This window comes from Ambystoma mexicanum, chromosome 10 (genome assembly GCF_040938575.1).
Source record: "Ambystoma mexicanum isolate Mex_15411 chromosome 10, UKY_AmexF1_1, whole genome shotgun sequence".
NCBI lineage: Eukaryota > Metazoa > Chordata > Amphibia > Caudata > Ambystomatidae > Ambystoma > Ambystoma mexicanum.
In genome coordinates, this window is record NC_090932.1 from 112,063,043 (window position 1) to 112,085,930 (window position 22,888).

The 22,888-nt window shown below is 45.2% G+C and overlaps 1 protein-coding gene across 1 annotated transcript in view; it reads right to left on the reverse strand.

The window, feature by feature from the left end:
* DOCK5 (dedicator of cytokinesis 5) overlaps positions 1 to 22,888 on the reverse strand; it is a 1,209,967-nt gene that overhangs the window by 659,019 nt on the left and 528,060 nt on the right. Inside the window, exons 16-17 of the mRNA XM_069617597.1 lie at positions 18,173 to 18,245; positions 13,579 to 13,682 (exon numbers count right to left, since the gene is read on the reverse strand). Coding sequence (XP_069473698.1) covers positions 13,579 to 13,682; positions 18,173 to 18,245 — 177 coding nt within the window. The remainder of the gene's footprint in view (positions 1 to 13,578; positions 13,683 to 18,172; positions 18,246 to 22,888) is intronic.

Here is a 22,888-nt window from a genome sequence, read left to right on the forward strand (position 1 = left end):
AGCAAAGCATAGGCATAGTGTAGTGGTAGCATAGGGACTAACAAATATAACCTTCACTAATTTCAAACCTATTAACAATCAAGCCTAACATATTAAAGTAAGTGATTACAATGGTGCAAACTATGGGTGCAAATTGGGGGTTAGATACTGAATGCAGGCACAGACTCTGCAATGTTGGTTTGGAAAATAAAATGCACAAATTGCAAATCCATCCACAGTGTGTGGACGGAAGGCTGCACAATGAATTTACAGAATCATTCTGAATAATTCAGCGCAGGAAATTGGAATGCAAGTTTTTCAAATATCCATCTGGGGCCACTGAACTCATCGCTGTATAAAGTTCACTGTGGAGAGTCGGAAAATTACTAGGGTGTGCGCGCTAAAGATGGGTGGCACTTTGTAGAAACATTATTCATGACCTCACCATTTATGCAGGAATGCAGGGAAAAGAGGTAAATAATCCATACTGGATGTAGGAGCAAAGGGGATGGCAGAAAAGTGGACTTAAAAGAGAGGAGGCTGATCGAGAGGGGGAGTGCAGGTTCGAGAGAGAAAAGGAGGAAAAGGTCTGGGATCTGAGGCCTTGCTGGGTGGCTGCGTGTGTGCTGAGAAGCTGCAGTGTCGAACTGAGCTGGGCAGCACCAAAAGGAGGGGGGCTGCTGGAGCTGGTGTAGAGAAGCGCAGGCCGGAGTGAGAGGGAGATGGCTTGGATAGCTCAGCGGCAGCGTGCTCGACTTGGAAACAAGACGACACGGAGCAACACAGGTTCGATCCCAGGGTCCGCGCTTAGAAACCTGTGGGTATTAAGCGTGTTATAAATAACCTATCGTATCAAAGGCACTTCCCATGTAAGCAGAGTTTCCTTGCTGAATTAGGCGAGCATGTGTTTCAAAGTAATTATAACGAACAAAGCAATTGATTAGGGTGGTCCCTGGCCTGGCGGTTGCAAAGGGGCGAAATTGGGATAAAAATAAACAGCAGATATCACAGAAAAGCGAAGGGCTGCCAAGGTTATAAATATTCTGTCAAAATTAAGTAACTTTGCTAAGAGAGAAAAGAGACTTCTGTTTTGGGAGTGGGGCTTTGAAGGGTACTCGCACCACTGTCTTGGTAAAAAAATGAGTGTTTTCATTCCAGTGTAAAATGTGAAATTGCAGCTTGTGGTTTTCTTTTTCCTATGATTGCGAATGTCACATCCATCTTGATACACTGCGTTTATTCTTTTGCTTGCGAACATTGTGTAGTAAGCTGAGATTTTCAAACTGCATATAAAAATACACAATACTACAAGTACGTGTGCTGGTCCATTGTTTGTGTGGTCTAGTAGGTCTACTATGTTTATACCATAATCCAATATACTGTTTGTGTTGAGATTAGCGGGCCCAGCCCTCCGCGAAGTCTGGCAATTGTAACCAGAGAGGACGAGAATTAAAGAAAATAAGATGCTGCTAATTCCCCATGTTCAGATGCATGCTTAGCAAACAAAGTATAGGCACGTTATTGACTGTGCTTGCAGGTGGCGGTAGCAAACCTGGTGACGATAATCAGAGGTATACAATCATACAGACCGTTCTCAGAGATACTGATGACATAAGCACTGCGACAGCCTTCAGACTTTATTATTTGAGCAGGGCACATATATAAGGGACCTAAGACTATACATCACATAGGACGCATTAGACCCAGATGCCAGCAGTCTCTGATATGAAGTTGGATTACAATAAAGTGTCAAAGTCATTACGGCTATCCCAAAACGCTGATTGGATGGGAAAACTTACCATTCCCATTTAGGTTAGATTAAATACGGGGACTCCCACATCATCTGCATTTATAGTAAAAATCCTTGCTTACCCCTACAGGTGTAGCATTCCCAGGAGCGTAACTGGTATTCAGCTTATAATTATTCTTTTATAACGCGCTTAATACAAGCGAGTGGTTTCTAAGCGCGGGATAGGGATTCAAACCTAGGTTGCACTGCGTTGTCTTGTTTCCACGACAAACGCGCTGTCCCCGAGCCATCCTTCCTCCCCAGCTCATAATATGGGAACCCACTAAACCATCTCTTATTTTCAGGTTCGGCTGGTCCTGAGGTGGGATTCTTGAGTTAGCCCACTGGAGCAGTGATGTGCAACTGGGGGCTGCCGGTGAGCTTGCTTGTTGGGTGGTCACTGCTGTGGTTTAGCTCACTGTTCTGCACACATTGGGCACAATGTGGACTTAGACTGATTATTTGCTGTGTGATTTGGCTCAGTGTAGGGACACGTTGACATAACACAACTAACTCCCTGTGACAGTGCACCTCGTGCACCCAAAATGTGCATTAGGAGGATAATTTAACATAGCATTTGGGCTTATTCAGAACTTGGCTGAATCAACGTGAGCTAGCTCTTGATGCAGAAACAAGAGCATTTGGATCACAACATGTTCTCTTACCTAGGTGGGACAGGCTCCACAGATGTCATCTTACCCATAGCAGTCTAGTCTTCTCCAGGTTGAAAATTTCCCTGAATTACTATCCAAATGTAAAGGAAATCCAGCGTCATAAAGCCAGTACAATTTAACTGGGTGGCTTCAGCACATCTTGAGCCCATCATTCAACAAAACATTATGTTTGCCTATGCGCCTGTCGATCTTGGAAGCTACCTCACATAGTATCCAGAATTTCAAACATGTTTAGAATACACCTGTCTGCAAACCAAACATCTGATGCATCTCACTGAATCTACACGCATTCAGGTGATCACAAATATTCCTTTTCCCTTTTAAATCATCCCTCCCCCTAATGGTCAATTTCTCTTGCACTCACATTCTCCAGCATTGTGTCTTTCATAGATTCACATGCTGTAAATATTCCCTGTCGTCAGGCTGGGAAAACATCGGTAACTTTAATATAGTAGTTTTCCTATGGAAAAACTTTGACACCATGAGTGCCCCATCAATGTCGTTATGGGTGCTTTGGGCAGCGCCAATGAGGCATCGAGTGTATAGCTACGCCTCCACAGCTTCCCCTCAGATTTCAACCATCTTCCCAACAGTTGGGATTAACTTGCGTTCTCTCCTCAGAGAATTCATCGTTTTGTGAGAAAAAAAATGCAGAAATCCAGGGACATGGCCCACAAGTCTTCGCCGTCGGATAAATTCAAATCAAGATCTATGTCCTCAGCCACATCGGCAAAGAAGTCTTCGTCCACTGACAAACTTCGCTTCTCATCAGCATCCCATAGGTCCTCCTCTGGCCATGAATCTACGAAATACAAATCCAAATCATCATACAAACCGTCGCCTTCTCCATCGACTATGATAGCAGTGACGAAGACAATATCTACGACGACCGGTCCATTGACGAGCACCCTGTCAACGACTGTCCTGTCGACGCTGGCTCCACCGACAACAACGACGAAGATCCGTCTCCCAAGAGCAGATCAAAGCACACAGCTACGCCTCTTTTAGAAAGGTCTCTGACCATACTACCAGAGGACATCCTTCAACATGAAATAACATCAGATTTTGAGGCACCTCCTTATGATGAGCAGCCAGTTTTTGAGTCGGATCCCAAAGAAGGAAGTTCAGAAGCGCCCTTCCCAGATCCAAACAGCAAACACCTTCCTTATCGTCCACATAAATGGACATGGGGGCTGTCCCACCTCAACATCCTCTTATAAATCCCCATTCATTGTTGTCTATGCACGTACTCTCCACATCTCTCCTGGGACAGCTAGATGCAAGGCTTCCAATGTCTCAGGCTCCATAAGCACCGCAGTTACAAAGCCAGTAAATTACTCCTCGCCAAAAGGATACTTCAGATACCTTACAAAACCAAGGCACTCGCCCCAGAAGTCAATCCCCAGCTAGCCCCCGCCCCTTTCCCCTAGGGCATTTAGCCCACAATACAGGGAGCAGGAAGGAAAGCTGGATGACTGACCAGGAATTGCCCCGCAGGAGACTCTCTCCACCGTCTCCTCTTCTCCAAGGAGGACGGATACTTGGGATACAGACCCAGACCAGGGGGACACAGAGGCACCATGTAATCTGGCCCAACCATTTCCCTCGATGAAATAGAAGCATTCCATGCCATGATGGCTAGGGCCTGCCAAGAATTCTGCCTCACTCCAGAGGAGGCAAGGACGGACCGTTTCTTATTCGATTACATGGGGAAAAGGATAAAGGCGTTTTTCTCAATCCCAATACTAGATCATGTATGGCAGGAGGGGCTCTGTACGATGAAACACCCCTTTTACAGAGCCAGCAGTCAAAGGGCGATTAAAAAAAAAAAAAAGATTTCTCCCGAATCTACTCAAAGTGCTTAACATCTCAACTAACACCGGAGTCTGTTGTGTCCGCGGAGGCTAGCCGAAAAGCTTGCACCCAACACAAGTGTGTCACTCCACCGGATAATAACCCCAAGCTGGACGCTTTTGGGAAGACAATCCTTACGATAGGAGCGACCACCATGAAAGCTGCCAACTCTTTGGCCATCGTTGCAAGGTAGGACCGCGAGATGTGGCATTGTCTAGCTCCACTACTGCACCACTTTCCAGAGCAACAGAGGGAAGAAGTTATGCTTTTGGTGCGAGAAGGGGATGAGGCATCAAACCATAGCCTAAAACATTGCTGTCGACCTAGCAGAGACTAGTTTCAAACAAACAAACAACAGGGTGGTTCTCGGGCGTCAAGCTTGGCGTCACTGCATGGATTTCCACCAGGAAGTGCAACACAAGGTTGTGGACATGCCTTGTGAGGGTGAGAATATTTTCAGTGAAAAGATTGATGAAGCTTTGAAAGCCACGAAGGCAGATTCGGATACAGCAAGGCCCCTTACCGCTTTACAAGGTAGAAGATCTTTTCGCCACTTTCGCATGAGTGTCAGGAAATGTAAGATTTTCGGGTTCGCGAGACAACAGATCCACCTACTATTCCCAAGGCTACAGGCGTTCCTTTCAAACCGCCCAACACAACAAGGACTACAAAAGTCAAAGGAAACAGGGTTCCTCCACTTCACAAAGAGGCCGTCAAAGCAAAGCACAGCAATGACTGCCACAGGGACAGTCAGATAGGAAGAAAGGTAGCGTTCCACCTCCACAGCCACAGGCAGATGGTTACTAGATGCTACCCAATACGGCCACTTTTTGGAGTTCAAACGTCCACAATTGCCCATTCCTCTGGGAAAAGATCTCAATCTCACCTTCGCATCTTAAGTCAAGAGGTTCGTCTCATGTTAAGAAAAAGAGCCATCGAGAGGGTTCTCCCATCAGCAAGAGGAAAGGGCACATATTCCAGTATTTCATGATCAAGAAGCCCAACGGAAAGTGGCACCCTATTCTAGACCTGCGGTTGCTCAACAAGAACAAAGGAAGCAAAAATTCAGGATTGGAACGTTGCAGTGCAGTCCAAAGAGATTTTAGTGTCTCTGGATCTCGAGGGTGCCTACTTTCACATACCAATTCACCCAAGGCACCGAAAATTTCTTAGGTTCACAGTGGGCAACAGCCATTTCCAGTTTCGGGTTCTCCCCTTTTGCCTAAAATCAGCTGCCAGGAATTTCACCAAGTGTCTGGCTCCTGTGGCAGCTTTCCTCCGGAGAAAGGGCCACCACGTTTACCCGTACTTCAACTGGTTGGTCCGGGGGAACAATTTACCAACAGCCGTTGGAGTCTCTCAACAGCACAATGCTCCTTCTACAACATCTAGGCTTCGCCATCAACTTCAGCAAATCCTGTCTGACTCTCTCAAAGAATTTGGTATTCCTGGGAGCAGAATTCCGGACAACCCACAATCAGGTGAATCCCTCGGAAGAGAGTATAGAGAAACTCTTAACCCTAGCAAGCTCTTTTACTCTGGAAAAATCTGTCACAGTCCGCTCTTACAGGTCTCTCCTCGGCATCATGTCGTCTTGCATCCCTCTCATTCCAAACTGTCGCCTTTCTATGCACCAGGGACAAGAATTTCTCGCATCCAGATGGTCTCAGATCCAGGGCCCCTGGTCGGACAAAATAGTCATCTCCCGGCCCCTGGCAGATACCCTACAGTGGTGAATTCACCCACCCCTTAAACATCAAACGGGGCATGTCCCCGTTAAAGTCAAACTTCCTTTACACTATCTTGACCGACACCTCACAATTAGGATGGGGTGCTCATCTGGACCAGTTCCAAGTCAAAGGTCCGTTACCCACGGAGACCGTTCTACATATCAACGTCCTAGAGTTGAAGGCGGTACACTGGGCTCTCTAATCTTTTCTCCCCTTCATCAAGGGCTCGGTAGTGAGGTTTCTCACTGACAACACAACTACCATGTTCTACCTGCGCAAGTAAGGAGGGACACTCACAGAAGCTCAAACCATCTGGCACTGGGCCATTCAGCACAAGATTCAGATCCTGGCTTTCTACCTGCCATGGGTTCCGAACAAACTGGTGGATACCCTCAGCAGGGACTCCTCCCAGACGCACGAGGGGAAACTGAACAGTTCCGAGGTGACAAAGATCTTCGCGAAGTGGGGCCTTCCGCCTCTAGACCTTTTCGCCATCCCCGAGAACAAACAGTGCCAGCATTTTGCCAGCATGATGCCTCATCCGAACTCACGGGGGGACGCATTCACTGTTCTTTAGACTGGTATGTTCGCATACGCGTTTCCCCCTTTTCCTCTAATAAGGAAACCGGTTTGGATGATTCGCAAAGAACAAATTCTACTACAAAAAACATTAGAACCAATTAATGATCACGATTTATTCCATTAATGTACCCGTAGAAGAGGCTTGCTGAAAATATAATCATCTGGTCTAACAGTTGACATGATGGATCCACCCAAATAAATCATGCAAGCCCAAAAGTTTGCAAAAGACCATCCCTGTGCTCCTAAGTTTACAAACATTACAAACATTCTCAACCTTTCAAGAAAGGCTACAAACGGTCAAGTGCAAAAAAAGAGAATGCAAAAACAGAGGGAATAAAGTCCAAGCTGTAGGAAATGAAATCTAATTCCCCTTACATTTTAAACAGAGTGGGCAGAATTTGTTTGGACCAAAAATCCTGGCATTTACGCAATCAATATTGGTTAAAATCTCCCTTTATGACTTCCTCTCTCACTGCACATATCCCATGTTCCAGCAACAACAATCAAAACCATACAGCTCTAGTGCCCTAGTCCCATGGGAAAAAATACATTTGTGATCAAGTTTTCCCCTCTACTGGATTCAACTTTGCTAGTCAATCACCAACAGAGAAAATATTTAATCCGAAACGTGGTAGGCAACAAGCGTCAGGCTCCTTGTCTATTTTTCTAGAAAACTTACTGCTCCAAAAACTGAGATGACAAATGTTCATGTTTTGATAGATAGATGCACTGATTTATTCAAAGGATTTGAAATGTGACTGAACAAAACTAGCAAGTGATTGATTATCTTGCATTGATTCATAATGCGGTATATTTTTACCCTACTGAATTATCAATCTTAGGGTACCAATATTATGTTTTTCAAACTATCCATGGGGGACTGACCTTTGTTGTGAATGTTTTTAATAGTTCACAGACAGATCTGCTATTAATGGAACAGGAATAGTAAAACAGCAGTCAAAGTAACAAACACACAATCTATTAACAGTAGTCAGACTGACACACAGTCTATTTTTTCGCATTCGAAGAACATCCCCAGCACTTTCAAACGATTTTCTAAGACTTAGGGCCTCATTACACGGTAGGCGGTGAGCCATGGCGCTATTCCGGTAAAATACCGGCACCGCCTTGGTGGAAAGGGGATTTACCGCCCCATTCCAAGGTTGGAGGGGCGGTAAATCCCCCTTCCACCATTGTCCTTCCCCATTCCCATTTTTGCCCCATAGGGCTCAATGGGAATGGGGAAGGCGCTGATTACGGTACCGCAAATTGCGGTACCGTAATTAGCTCCCTGGGTCCCTTAGCGGGTTGGATTTTAACGCCTGCAAGAAGCAGGCGTTAAATCCCCCAACCCGCAAAGGGACCTCGTAGTAAGGCGGTAGGGATTTACCGGTACCGGTATTTTACCGGTACCGGTAAATCCCTACCGCCATCCGTGTAATGAGGCCCTTAGTATTAACCTTTTTTTGAAATGTCGTCCGATATAGCATTTTGTTTTTCTTGGTGGAGGATAAAAAAAAAACCTAGTTTCATCAGATCTAATAGAAGACAAATATGTTCAAAGTTACTTTGCAAACCTTTTTAAAACTAAGTTGCACTATGTAAAGAAAGCATAATTGCTCCATTGTTTACTCTTTATTCCTCAAGCTTGCTTTAAAAGGCTTTTACATTATAGACGTGTTTTGAACATTAGATCATTTAGTTAAAAAATGGTGATACAAACACAAAGTTTGGTCCGTAAAATTTAAAAAGACTATCAAATATGCTAAATTGTTTATGTAAACAATCATTATTAACCTATAAAGGAGGGTGGGAGCCCCTCTACTGAGAACGAACATGGGTCAAATACCTGGTTATATTGAATTTCTTCCACTCTGGAGGGTCTACAACCACGTTTTAGCTCACTGCACTCTTCACAGAGGAGAAATATCCATTTGCACATCAGTCTTTGTCCAACCCACAAGGGCAGTCAAGCACCGAAACGCTAGGACATTCTCCCTCTGAATAAGAGTACCATCTGCAACCCCAAAATCCTGTTTTGGGAGTAAGAACCTTGTTCCCAAAGTTAAGCACAAATGAGAGGTGAAAGCTCCCATTTTAAAAGGGGAATATTAAAGTTCAATCTTTAAATGTTACCTTTGTTCGATTCCAAGAGTCCTAATTCCCCTAGAGAACTAAAACCTTCAGTAGATTCTTGTGACACTCTGTTTAAAAAGATAATTAAGACTAAAGATAAAGGTATGAATAATTATCCCCTTAAAAAGGAGCAACTTGAACATTGGGGACTGGGATGAAGAAAAGGGATGCAGAGGCCCTAGAGGGCAGGTTGCAGGTTAGTAGAGCTAATGACCAACACCTGAGGGAGACTCGGAGGCATAAAAGCTCCCCTCAGGTGCAGGCCAGAGAGAAAGGTGGAGTGGTTTCAGTAGCTCCACATTACAGAATTTGTAGCTGAAGGAGCGTGGAGACACCAGAACCTCCGTGGCTTGAAGTATGGAGGTTGGTTCTGAGAGGGTCTCTTGGTGCAGAGAGTGCAGCGGCAAGCAGTAATTGTACACGTATTTCACCTGAAGATCATGGTTGCAGTAGTTGCGCAGTGGGGAGCTTAATTTTTACAAGTTTCCTCCCTGAAGATTGTGGTTGCGGAGGTACGGCAGCCGGAAGCGTGAAGATGAGAAGCCTTCCCCCCAGTATGGCAGACTCTGGTGGCAGGCAGCACCAGAGAGCCCTTGCAGCACAAAATTCTCCCGTTTTGCAGAGTGCGGGCCACAGAAAACCAAGCAAGGCAGCAAGGCAAGCTGAAGCACACAGCAAATCCAGCGAGTTCATTTGTGTGTTGGGACCCCGAGCGCTCCGTGTTCCACCCGCTGCCCAGAAACAGGTCTTTGGAAGATCAAACTAATGGGAAAAGAGCAAAGCGGCAGAAACATACGTATGAAGCATGTTGAACTGATTTAATGCAGATAGATAATTATTTTACATACAAAGCCGAATGTAAAGTGGACAAAGTGGCAGTATAAAAGCTTGGTAAGCAGACCAGCAGTCTATCATTGTGAGTTTAAAGGTCAGAACTATTACCAACAGTACAAGGTGGCAATACTGCTAGAAACAGACAAACAACCATTGCCAATGCCAAGAGGGAACACATAAGAAACAACTTGACAACAATGAGAGGAAGAGAGGGGCAATAGAGGGAACTGGCCTAAATAAGCATTGCATAAAGAGGAGAAGTGAGAAAAATCCATTGTCAGCACTTGCTTAACGCAAGAGGGGGAAACATATAGCATGAAGACTGCCCTTCTGACAAAAGGTGTTCAGGAGGAGAGGAACATAACCTGCATTACATGTGGCAGTCAAAAGTGTGGAACAAACGGCACTATTGTGTCATGTTTTCCCCGAAGCAGTCCACATTGTTGATCGAATTATAAGACTTTTTTGAGTTGTATGAAGACAAAACTAAACCACGGGAGTAATTGTACAAGTAGTAGTAGTTTTGCTAGTCCTGGCAGCGGAGTACACCAGGACAAGGGACCTTGTAGGTTAGGTCTGGCAGGCGAGTGCACCAGGCAAAAGCCATTGAAGTACTGTGGTGTGGGGCTAAAGGTTTTGTAGAAGTGGCAAGCCCACAAAAGAATATTGTGAATCATTGTGGAAACATCCGACAAATCAACATTGCTGATGCAAGTATTTTGTGAACTATTACAGAAGTTTCCTAAAGGAAGCTTTTTTGAAGATCTTGATGAACCGTGGAAAAGTCCTTATTCTCTGCTTCAAGTGGGGAGACCAAAGAATGGTTGGTTAAATAAAGTTGAGAGACTTATTGGAACTTAGTTGCAAGACAGGATTTCCTTATTCTTTTGAACGGTCAGTTGAAATCCTGATTGATACTGGGGAAGGGAGATCCACCCAGATTACAAGGAGAAACAGTTACTTAGTCTTGAATATAACTGCTGATTTTGCTGTATCTGAATTGCCATGTTACCTTACTGAGTTTGTTGTATGTACAAGTGTGAGGAACAGAAAACCCTTTTGTTTATTTTAGGCAGAGAAATCCTCGTCAGGGTAGGGATAGTGAGGAGTTTACCAAACCCTTTTTGAGTTAATAAAATGGCATATTTTGGAAAACCTTCATAAAGTTGTCCGCCTCACATTTCTGACCCCTCACAGGACCCCCATGCTAGAGGACTCAAGCAGTTTGAAGGACCGATTTAACGCAATTGTGGGAGCCCCACTATTGAGAATGAATACGGACAAATAACCTGTTCTCTGGGATAGTTTGCACTCCAGATGCTTTAAATAAGGATCATGTGTTGACGAAGACCAAGAGAAATAAACATGTGAACAGAATTACAATAAAAGTGCTTTATTATTATTTTTATTTTTTTAAGTGTCATGTCAAGTTTCGCTCATGATTTATTTAACAAACATGTAGCTCCAGCCAAATTCTTGGCCAAGCATTAAGTATGAGGATGAATATTAAATATTCTATTCAGTAGTACATTCCCAAGCTTAAAAATAAAGCTAGGTTTAGAATGGACTTTGAAACGTAATAAGGGGTGATTTGGCAAAGGGATTTAAAAATTGAGATATTGGTTTTCCTGCTATGCTTACTTGTTCCATGCTTATCATTAGAAGACAAGAACAGACATTTTATTTTTCTATCAACAGGTCTTGGAGGATACACCCCTCTAACCTTACACCCAAATAAACCTTAGGGTCTGATGGCTCACTCACAATGCAATGCATTTCATACAGACAGTGAGAATTTTAAAAGCATTGAGCAAATCAGGTTCACTTACATGTATGCAGTCAATGTTCCCAAGCTCCAATCAAACCGTTAGCTAGCTCATTATGTTTAGTCTAAACATTTGACATTTAAGATGTTGATGGTGAGAAAATTGCAGCTGCGCTGCCATTTGTTGGGGTCCATGGATGACGAAAAAGGGTTTTTTACTCAAGGAACCACAAGTTGTTAGGGGAGTGAGAAATAGCATTTTGGTTGCCAACTAGGAGGCAACAGACCACCCTTGGAACCTGGAGAGCTGGTTCCAATCATGGCTATTCTACTCAGCCAAATCTGGATGATTCTGGGCAAATCACCTTATCTCCCTGTGCTTTCAATTGCTTATCTTTAAAGCCAAATGTGCCAGGTTTATTCCACTATGTGTGGTTTGTAACATAGTCTCAACTAGATCCCCAGAGACAAACACCTCTCTGTGCGGACAAACCAAGCAACGTAATTAAGAGAGGTCTACTTAATTTGAGATCGAGTGGTCACCTAAGTTCTTCTATGATTTTCATTGGGCCACTCTTCAAGTACTTGGCTCTGAATGCTAAAATCAGGGAAACATTTTAGGCAGCTTAACAATGACTTAAAAATACTTCCCCATGACATCTAAAGTTATATTGTTCTCACACTTGCTAAAATGGTTCCTCTATGAGCAGTAAATATGAATTGACTGATGGTGATTTACACAGTCTGCACTTTTTCTGGGAGGCTACTACTGTCATTGTCTGCCCAACATGTGCATTGATTGTTCACATGTCCCATGCTACCAGTATATGCTTTGTGTGTTGGAATTTATGACTGCTCAGCGTTTACATGATTTGGTGAAATGAATTGAATATATTTACTTACGATTTGCATTTGAAAATCGTGCAATGTATTTATTTTTAATATTTTCAAATGTAATTCTGACTGGGGTTTGGAACCGAAGGTGAATCAGAGCTGGTCACTACCGATGATCTTTAACTCCTAAAAGGGAAGTGTGGCGAGCGTGCAAAGGGAAAGAGCGGGTATTGAAATTGAGAAAAGTTAGGGAGACCAAAGCCCAGCAATATTTCAATAACCAGAGCACTTCAATGGTAAAGGACATATTTTCTAGCAAACCTGTAATTAATGGTCATAAAAGCAAGACATTACGGTATTATCAGTGTGTTCTGCTTCAACTCTGCCCTGGAGAGAATCAAAGGATATCCAGGTGGCCACAATACTTGGGCAAGAATAAAAGATGAAGAAAACTAATATTGAGAAGAATTCAGCAATTTCTAGCTTTGTTCTGTGCCTAGAGCAACGCCTAGGCTGAGAGTATTTGATTGTCCACTGTTCGAGTGTTGAGTGATATTTGAATAAATCAAAACTGGTTGGGCCCAGGGAAAAGAGGACCACTTGCTGAATGAAGCATATATATATATATCCGAGCATTAATTGCTAAAAAAGAAAACCTTTTACAGGACACCGATCTGAACTGACAAACATGAAGATACATCTGTGCGTTTTTAACATGGGGGTGAAGACAGTGGTCAAAGGAACAGAGGGAAAAGAGAACAGAATGACACATATTAGAGGGGAACATTAGGCATTGCCATAAAGTCATGCAAGGTCATAAGGTGCACAATGCAATTCCCAGGTCCAAAAACTCGGGGAGGGCTCACAGCTAGAAATGTCAAGGTAAAACTGCCAACTAGGATAGCTCAGGGGCAACGTGCTCGCCTTGGAAGCAAGACGACACAGAGCACCACAGGTTCCATCACCGGGTCTGCGCTTAGAAACCTCTGGGCATTAAGCGTGTTATAAATAACATATATCATATGTCATTGAGATGAGGATTTGGGTGAGAGGTGTACGAGTCAGCAGTCTGCCTGGTATAAATGAAGCAGGGATAGGGAATTTAAACAGTATTAATGGTAACTAAAAGACTAGGCTTTGCGTTAGGACTCCTATTTATAAAGAAGTGTTCATGAATGGGAGATAAATGCTGAGAATACCGTACGGATTGTGGTTTAGGGCAATCAATGAGATTTCTCTTCGGGCATTAACAGCAACTATGCTTGTAAACGTTTTAGAGCAGACAATATTCCGTATGCATCAAGAGGCTGACCCAGTGAGAAAACTATGCAACATTTCTTGCAAGCGGTTTACTTCCGGCTTGGGATGCAGCAGGTCAAACATCAGTTCTGCTTCACTCACCTTGTAGATGATCAGATCATGCTTGCCATCCTGAAGCGTGGTCCCGTTGGCATTCATCAGCTTGACAAAGGCCATCCCGAAGGGCTTCTCCGATCGGTCCCTTGCTAAGAAGAGAGGGGGGAATAGATATGAAATCCAACTGGTGCCTTATGGACACATCATCGAATGCAGGATCCTGCCTCACGAATCCAACATTCAGTTCTAGCGCTATGGGCGGGTCAGGGTGCTACTGTGAGAAGGAACGCTATTCAGAATGCTATGCAAGACACCAGGGCTCAAACTGGACACATCATCAAATGCAGGATCCTGCCCCACAAACCCAACATTCAGTTCTAGCGCTATGGGCGGGTCAGGGTGCTACTGTGAGCAGAATGCTATGCAAGACACCAGGGCTCAAACTGCCCACATCATCAAATGCAGGATCCTGCCCCACAAACCCAAAATTCAGTTCTAGCGCTATGGGCGGGTCAGGGTGTTACTGTGAGCAGAATGCTATGCAAGACACCAGGGCTCAAACTGCCCACATCAGACCTATAACTATATCAAAAACATGTCTTCTACCCGTAGGCAACGCTTGATGCTACTATATTTTGTGTTTTAGGAGAGAACCTGTAAAATGCCATTAGGTAGAGCTAAGCCTGCTGTAATAAATTGCCACCAGCACCCTTGGATAGACTAGCAGAGGCACACTGCAACAACGATCTACGTTGAGCAAGGCATCCTCAAGCAGGTTTGTTTTTAAGCATGGTTTTATGTGTGGATGTGAACAAAATAGTAAGCAGTAGTAAAGCAGAGGGTAGGCATTGCCATTGTGATGCTACCGGACCATAAGATGGTAAAAGTTGCAAAATGGTGTGAGTACAAGGGTATATCAAAGCAATGCCTGGCAAATGCCTATTTAATACCCATCGACCAGTCAAATCTATTGGCACTGCAAATGCTGGGTTTCAGCAGGACTTCAGTGCAAGGACATACATACTGCTCATCAATCAAGTGGCTGAAGGCAAACTTGGTTAAGAAACGTTATTACACCAGCAACACGTCAATTGCTACAAGTAAGACGTTAACTCTCTGATGACTGCTTTGAAAGTGACTGGCAGGCACATGCATCACCATGTTTGATGTTACTGCTTAAAAAAGCTACTTTAAAGAGATCCCAGAAGGATGTGTTTAGGGTGGGGTGGGCCGTTAATGTTCTGGAAATTACCATAAGTAGTAGCATGGCCATGGACAGCCAATGCACTTGCACTACCACCAGGCTTCACCATCCTCAGGCAGGACAGAATAGCACGAGTGGGAGGCGGAGTAGCCATCATCTACAAAGAGAGCCTCCACCTTAGACTTATCAGTCACCCCTGTACCTGTAACTCTGACCTGCTATCTGCTAAACTCACACTGTCCCCCAACAGCACCATCAACATGCATGTACTGTCCCGCCCCACAGGCCCCATTGACTCTCGGAAACACATCACCCACATACTCAGTAATAACATCAAAAGCACCACCAAGACCCTCCTATTAGGAGACCTCAATTTAGAATTTAATGATGAGAAAGACAAAAACGCTGATACCTTCACGAAAGAACTAAATGACTTGGGCTTCACCCAAAAAGTATTAAGTCCCACTCACTCCAAAGGCTGCATCCTAGATTGAATTACGGACCATAACTGCCTCACTACCATCACCACCAACAACACCCTGCCTTGGACCGATCACAACTGTATCGAATTCATTATACCCATCACCAAAAGCACCAAAACCCTCACCCCTGCTACCGCAGCGCAAGTGAGAAGCTCTAAAAAGCTCACTGAGGACAACCTGCGCCTCTACCTAAAAATCCCTGAACTAGCACCCTCTTCGCCAAAGACCCCAACACCCTAGCTAACATCTACAAGGATATCATTACTAAAGCAATTAATGAGATAGCACCCCTCAAAGCCAAAAAAGAGAAGAAATCGTTACACACAAATTCATGGTTCACTGAAGAACTTCAGTCACTGCGCACTTGCAAAAGAGTAGGCAAACCAATCCTAGTGTCAGTACCAAAAACGAGTTCAACCTAATCTCCCATCAATACAAAGTAGCCATCACCACAGCCAAAGCTAACACTTTCAACACACGCATCTCCAATGCTAAATCACACTCCAGAGAGATCTTCTCCCATCTTCCATGAGCTTATCTCCCCTCCCAGCACCCCCGACAAAATAGTCAAAGATGAAGCATGGTGTACAAGCATCCATTCGGCCACGTTACACAAAATAGACCTACTCCAAAAGAAAATTGAAGACCACTGCAAAGCCCTACCACCACAAACAGGGACGAAATCTACCATCTCAACTCCCAACTCAAACAACTCCACCAGACCTGTATTCGCATTCAGGGATATCACTGAACAAGAAGTTCTAGACCTCCTCAAAAACCTCAAACCCTCTCCCTGTAAAGGGGACATATGCCCACCTAAGCTCATCAAGGACTGCGCAGAGCCCCTCGCACCACTATTCACGGCCTTCATCAATGAGTCCTTCAAAACAGGCATTATCCCAGCCAGCCTCAAAGAGGCCTGGATCCGCCCACTCTTAAAAAAACCGACCCTCTGCAACCGAATAACTACAGACCAATAACCACGGTGCCATTCCTCTTGAAATTACTGGACAAAGCTGTCCACTGCCAAATCCAACACTTTCTGGAAACCCACTCCATCCTAGGAACCAGACAATTGGGTTTCCGGAAAGGGCATGGCACTGAAACAGCCCTGGTGGATCTAAAGAATCAGATCACCCAAATCATGGACAAAGGCAAGCCTGCCTTGCTGCTGCTCCTAGATCTCTCAGCCGCTTTCAATCTGGTTGACTACAAGACTCTCACATCTCACCTCACACATTCAGCTAACTTCTCCAAAGAAGCAGCTCTCTGGGTCACCTCCTTCCTCGAAGGAAGAGCCATGAAGGTCTTCTCGGATATAGCTAATGCTAAACCTACTACAATCCACTGCGGATTCCCTTAGGGACCCTGCACAGCGCCCATATTATACAACTTGTTCACGAAGCCCCTCTTCGACAAGCTGGACTCACTAGGTATAGCATATACGAATTACGCTGACGACACTCAAGTACTTCTACCACTCTCTGGATCATACCACAAAGATGCCAAGGCATTCCACACAATCTACTCCACCATCCAGGCTTGGATAGCGGTAAATGGCCTCTGCCCCAATGGGGAAAAGACAGAGATCATGATACTAGGCCAAAAGAACACCCTAACCAAGCTTGACAAATTATATGCCAACTTCAGTATTGACAACTCCACAATCCCTATATCTACAGCAGTCAAGACGCTGGGAGTTTACTTAGACTCCTCACTAACCATGACCAGACAGGTCAGCGCCATCACCACCTCCTCTGCACACGCCACCAAACTAATAAACGCCATAAAACCTTACCTATCTAAATCCAATTGCCCATCAATAGCCAGAGCAACCGTTGGTGCAAGACTAGACTATTGTAATGCCCTTTTGGCAGGCACATCCGATAAAAACCTAAACAGGCTTCAAGTCACACAAAACAATGCTCTCCGTGCTGCCCTAAGCATCCCAAGAAGGGAACACGTCTCCCAGGCTAGAAAATCCGCTCACTGGCTCCCGGTCAAAAAACGCATCACTTTCAAAATCCTCACCCTCACACACAAATGCCTCACTCTATCCGCACCCTCATACTTATCTGAGACTATCTCCAAGTCCTCTTCCACACGCCCCACCAGGTCACAATACTCCAACCAACTCCACATCTCACGTATTAGCAGAGCCAAAGCCGGTGGCCTAGGCTTCCCATATATTGCTGCCAAACTTTGGAATGCACTACCCACAGACAGAGCAGAAAACTCACTCCTGGCATTTCGTAGGAAACTCAAGACCCAACTCCTTGCGCAGTAATCTGTAACCGTATCGGTAAATATGTAAAATTTCACATGTAAATATGTAAAATATCAGATGTACTGTAAATATATGTATCATCATGTATATGTAACTAAGCTATGTATGTAACAAGCGCCACGATGCCCATGGGCTGATGTGCGCTTTACAAATTTGAATAAATGATGTGTGGGTAAATAACCAAATAACCACAAGTTGTGTGTCCCTCCTCACATCCCATTGCCCTCTAGCTGTAAATCATATGTGATAATTGTGGCTTATAGGTGGTGCTCAAGCATCACCTAATAGCCAAAACTAAAAATGTGTCGCTGTTGCAGCCGAACATAAAGCAACAACTCTTCATCCAAGTATTGTCCTGCTTCTCACATAACTGTCACAGAGATCATGTAGAGAAAAGCAGACTTTTCTTTCATTTCAGCCCAGAACAAAAAAGATACTGTTCCTAACCCTCCCACCCCCACCAAAATACGTGGAAAGGCAAATCAAGGCAGCCTTTCTCTGTCGGTGCAATGGGACAAAATGTATTCAAACGGCTCCAGTAACCGACTGTACATCCTTTTGGTTAAACGCCACACTTCCTGTGTTAGATGCTTTGTGTATTGCTTTGTCTGTTAGACGAATATGGCAACAAAAGATAATAAACGGGCATTAAATATGTGCGCTTACATTCCTGAGATGATCGGTGACGGAAGGTAAACCTCAAGTGGCAGCGACTGACGTCTTCTATTGCAATGGAAACCTGTGCAAGAATAAGAATAGCTTCTTCACGTGAACAGCTCTGACAAACATGTTCATCAAGATAATATCACAAGGATTTACACCAATAATAAACACTAAACCTGCCTCATCGGGTAATCTAAAAGTAAGGCCTCAAATTAACGTATTGTGCACGTTATGCCAAGACATGTACATAGTCATATGTCGTTCCACGTCTCAAACTCTGACCTATTACAAGCAATATAAAGCATAGAAACACATTTACCATGGGCTATTCCAATCCAGGCTCTGAACGGCAGAGGGGCCTAAAAGGTCCCAGTCTGCTCTGCACCTGCGGCAAAGCAGTCAAGACATAGGTGAGAAGCGCATAGAGATAATATTGAGAATAGAGACTGCACTCTGCGGTGCACTTTCCATATTGGCGGTGGACTCCACACACAAGGCTTGTGTGAGGGACAAACAGCATGTGCTTTTTGCTAATTGGCTTTTGTATTCATTTGAAGAACCGGCATGTCAAAGTGAATTCTTTTCCCCTACTTGTGTTTGCAAGTGGGACAATCAAGTAGGGAACATTTTTAAAATGTAGGACCTAAGTTTCACAATCCTAACAATGAAGTGTAACACCGTAAATAGGGGCAAATATCATTTAAAGTGTTACAACAGGGCAGATTCATGCCCATTATCCATGATCATTGGTGATCAGTCTTTCCGTGGCTTGCATCTGTTTAGTAACATGCGCAACACATCCCCCCCGCCCCCCACATGTGAGCTGTAGAACACCATTTCATCTTATTCTTCTTTTGCTATCATGCAAGACTGTCTTTTCGGAAAAGAAACAAATTTGATTATGTTGATGTGCAGGTGCACATAGTAGAAACGTAGGATAGGGAGAGTGTGGTAGAGCTGTGTAGGTCAACACTCTTAATTTGGAAGTAAACTTGTAATACTCTGCACCAATCACTACACAGCCGCCTAAACAAAACATCTGGCACTAAACAGATACATCTATTACTGGGCAAGCAACAACGCATTCTCGAGGATCCAGCCATCCTAATCTTTCGGAAGCATTCCTGGACCACCCAGTGGACTAACCAGCTCTCCAGGGGACTATGTTGGTAGAACCGTTGCTGTTGCACGTCGTCGCCGGAACTTAGGTGGTCGCCAGCTCACGCCACAAGTCGCCTTCCTGCCAACTTTCAGCTTCCCAGCATCAAGCTCTGGAAGGTTTTCTTCAACCGCAACTGAAAAATGCCTGCTGTCGCCCATGTGTGGTAACCATCGCTGGAACTCGCTTTCCCAGTCTGGTGAAGTGTCCAGAAGAGCTCTGCATCGGTGACTTCTACATTTCTTCTTCGCAAAGGGTTGCACTCTCCTCCTGGAACCGACCGGAAGAATCATTGCACCTGCAACTCCTGGGCTTCTTCTACTGGATCCAACAGCGGGAAAAAAACCTACCTCTGGCGACCCCCAGTCAACATACCTAGTCATCTGGGAAAATCAGAGTGGGTACGTAATTGCAACCCATTCACTGTCCCCTGTTCGCCTTAGAATAAACGTATTCCATTCCAACGATTTTTTATTGTCGGATCTAAAAGCTTGCGTCTGGAAGATAGGAATAATATTTTACATACCTGTAACTTGTTGATTATCTTCTGGAACATTTTCACCACTACAAGACCTCTTCCCACATCTGTCCCCTCCCCTAAGAAGAAGCTTTTGTCACTTTTGGGCACAAGGCCCCATGCATTATAGGGATTGTGAAATGGTTTCATTCTACTGCATCACTACTTACCTTATTTTAATTGAATAAGTAATTGTATGCATTCCTAAAAACCTAAAAGGTGACTGTATATATGTTTGATAATTGAGTATTGTGTGACATTGAAACACCTTTTGCTGTATAGGTGCATTATAAATACCCCATTAATAAAATTAAAATTACCACTTGCTCGTTTCATTTTCTAGTGTGTGTTTTGGGCCAAAAATAGAGTATTTTTGTACTTCCCCATTTAAATTGAATTATGTGCTTCACTGTGTGGACTCATTGTGGACCCCTGGCCTCACTCACTCCTGAGACTAAGTAAGCCTTGACCACTCTCCTTGATTGGGTTTAACTAACCGCTCAGAGTTCCCCTGCCCATTAGAACTAGGGTGGCCTCCTAAAAATTAAAGTTACTTACTGTAGTAGCTAGAGTACTCAGTCCATAGTCCCCTTGCCTCCATCCTTATGGGCGTCCCCCAACATGGGGACGGCACCAGAACCTTTGGCAGCAAAAAATGAAGCTTCCCCTTTAAATTAAAGTATCGTGCGTGGTGGCGTGGCTTCAGGTGTGGGAATGCCCCACCCTCTGACACCTCACCTCAGTCCCCTTTGAACACATCGGACGCTTAGATACCTGGCTAGTCTTAGTACATATTAGCCCTTGGCATACTAGCGGGGGAAGGTGGGTGGGACGTATGGAGGAAAGGAGACTATGAGTACTCTAGTCACTACAGTGCGCAACTTTAATTACTCATTTGTCCTGTCCCATTTCCTCAAACCTTGTGGGCGATTCCACTGAACAAGAACATAGGGTGGAGCTCTGATAACCTGCCTCATATCTAGGACGAAGCAAAAAGGTTCTACAGAACCGCATGACCAAATTCTGCATCACGCCTTGAGTTGGTGCCCAGTGAATAGTGCTTACAGAAGGCAAACGTAGTGGCCCAAGTAGCCGCCTTGCTGACATCCCAAGAAGCAGGTCTCTGAAACGAGACAGCCATGGCCTTTGCTCTGACCGCATGGGCATGAATCCCCTCAGGAACAGGTTTGCCTATTGCTGTGTATGCCTCCGATATGGCCTGAACCATCCAATGGGTGATGGAAGCCTTGGAAGCCTGAGAGCTGGGGGAGGCGCCTGCAAAAGTCACTAACAATGCCTCTGACTTCCTGAAGGATTTCGTCCGAGAGAGATAAAACTTGAGGACCCTCTTGAGGTCCAAGGAATGCAGGGCCCTCTCTGCCTCGGAGTGTGGGTTTGGGAAGAACACGACAGGCAGATCTCTTGATTCAGATGAAAAGGAGAGACCAAAAGATCTGGAAGGCATCTCCCAGAGACCCCCGACCTGCCCACAAAACAAACAGGGGGCACTTGGAATTCAGAGGGGATGCAAACAAATCCAGTTCCGCAAACCCTTAACGCTGGAACAGGGGCCACAAGGAGTCGGTGGTCAACTCCCATTCGTAGTTGTTGAACCCCAGGCGACCATACTGCTCCGCTTCTGCATTGCTGTCCCTTGGGAGGTGGATGCTGAAATCCAAAATCTCTGTCAGGGCCCATTCCCAGATCGACACCACCTCCATGCAGAGGAGGGCGGAACAGGTGCCACCCTGCTTGGTCAGGTAAAACATTGTAGTAGAATTGTCTGTCCAGACCAGAACAGATTTTTCCCTGATGAGGGGCAAAAACACCTTGAGGGCCAGGCCCACTGCCTGAGCTCGAGCAGATGGATATGGAGGAGGGCTTCAGTCCTGGTCCATACTCCATGAATCGTAGCCACCCCGCCCAAAAGAGAGGAGTACATCATCACCACCAGGGTAGACTGTGGTTGGGTGAAGGGGGCTCCCACTGAAACATTGCCAGCCAGCAGACACCAGTGAAGATCGGGCAGAAGGAGCACTGGTATTGGGATCCTGTCCGACTGAGACCATGTCTCCTGATCCTAATTGGCCGCCAGGTGGAGCTGAAGGCTACTCATCTTGAGGCGAGCCTGCTGTACAGTAAGCATGCAACAGGCCATCACGCCCAGAATGAGCTGGAGCCATCATGCCGAGGTGGTCGTGTTGGCCAGAAAGTGCCCCACCGCCTTGCGGAGGGACAGAAGCCTCTCGGGCGTAGGAAACACTCACTGCAGGGTAGTGTTCCAACGCTCCCCTAGGAAGACCAGTTCCTGAGAGGGGCACAACTGACTTCCTCTGGTTGAGGGTGAACCCCAGCTGATGGAGATCAACCAATCTCTGGCAAGAGTGTGCCACCCCTTTGGGTGACCCTTCCCTCACCAGCCAGTCGTCCAAATAAAGGTATAGATGCTGGCCCTCCAAGCAGAGGAGACACGCCACTGCGTTCATCAACTTTGTGTAGAAATGAGGTGCCTAGTTTAGGCCGAAGGACAGCACCTTGTACTGAAATTGGTACGACAATCGAGAACCACAGAAACTTCTAATGCAGTTGGTAGATGGAAACATGCAGGTACGCATCCTTGAGGTGCAGGGAACACATCCAGCCCCATGAGCACAGAGACTCGGTTATGTGCACGGGAGTACATCTTGAAGCGTTCCAGCGGTAGAGACAGATTTAGAAGAACAAGTTACTTTCTTACCTGGTAAAGTTCTTTCGATGGGATGTTCAGACGACATATTCCACATCTATGACAGGTAATTACCACAGCTGTGCTGCTTCGGAAACTTTTTTTGGCGTAGGCGCCCTGAGTCGAAGACGTCAATACGCCCCGTCGAGGACCTCCTCCGACGTCACCGGATGTTATAAGTAGGACGCACGACGCCCGTAGCCTCAGTTGTAGTTTTTTCCAGCAGAACGTGTGGCACCAATCTTCTGCCAGTGTAACTACAGAAAGCCTTGCGGAAACGGAAGCTGCAATCGCATAAGAAATTCTGCAGAGGGGCAG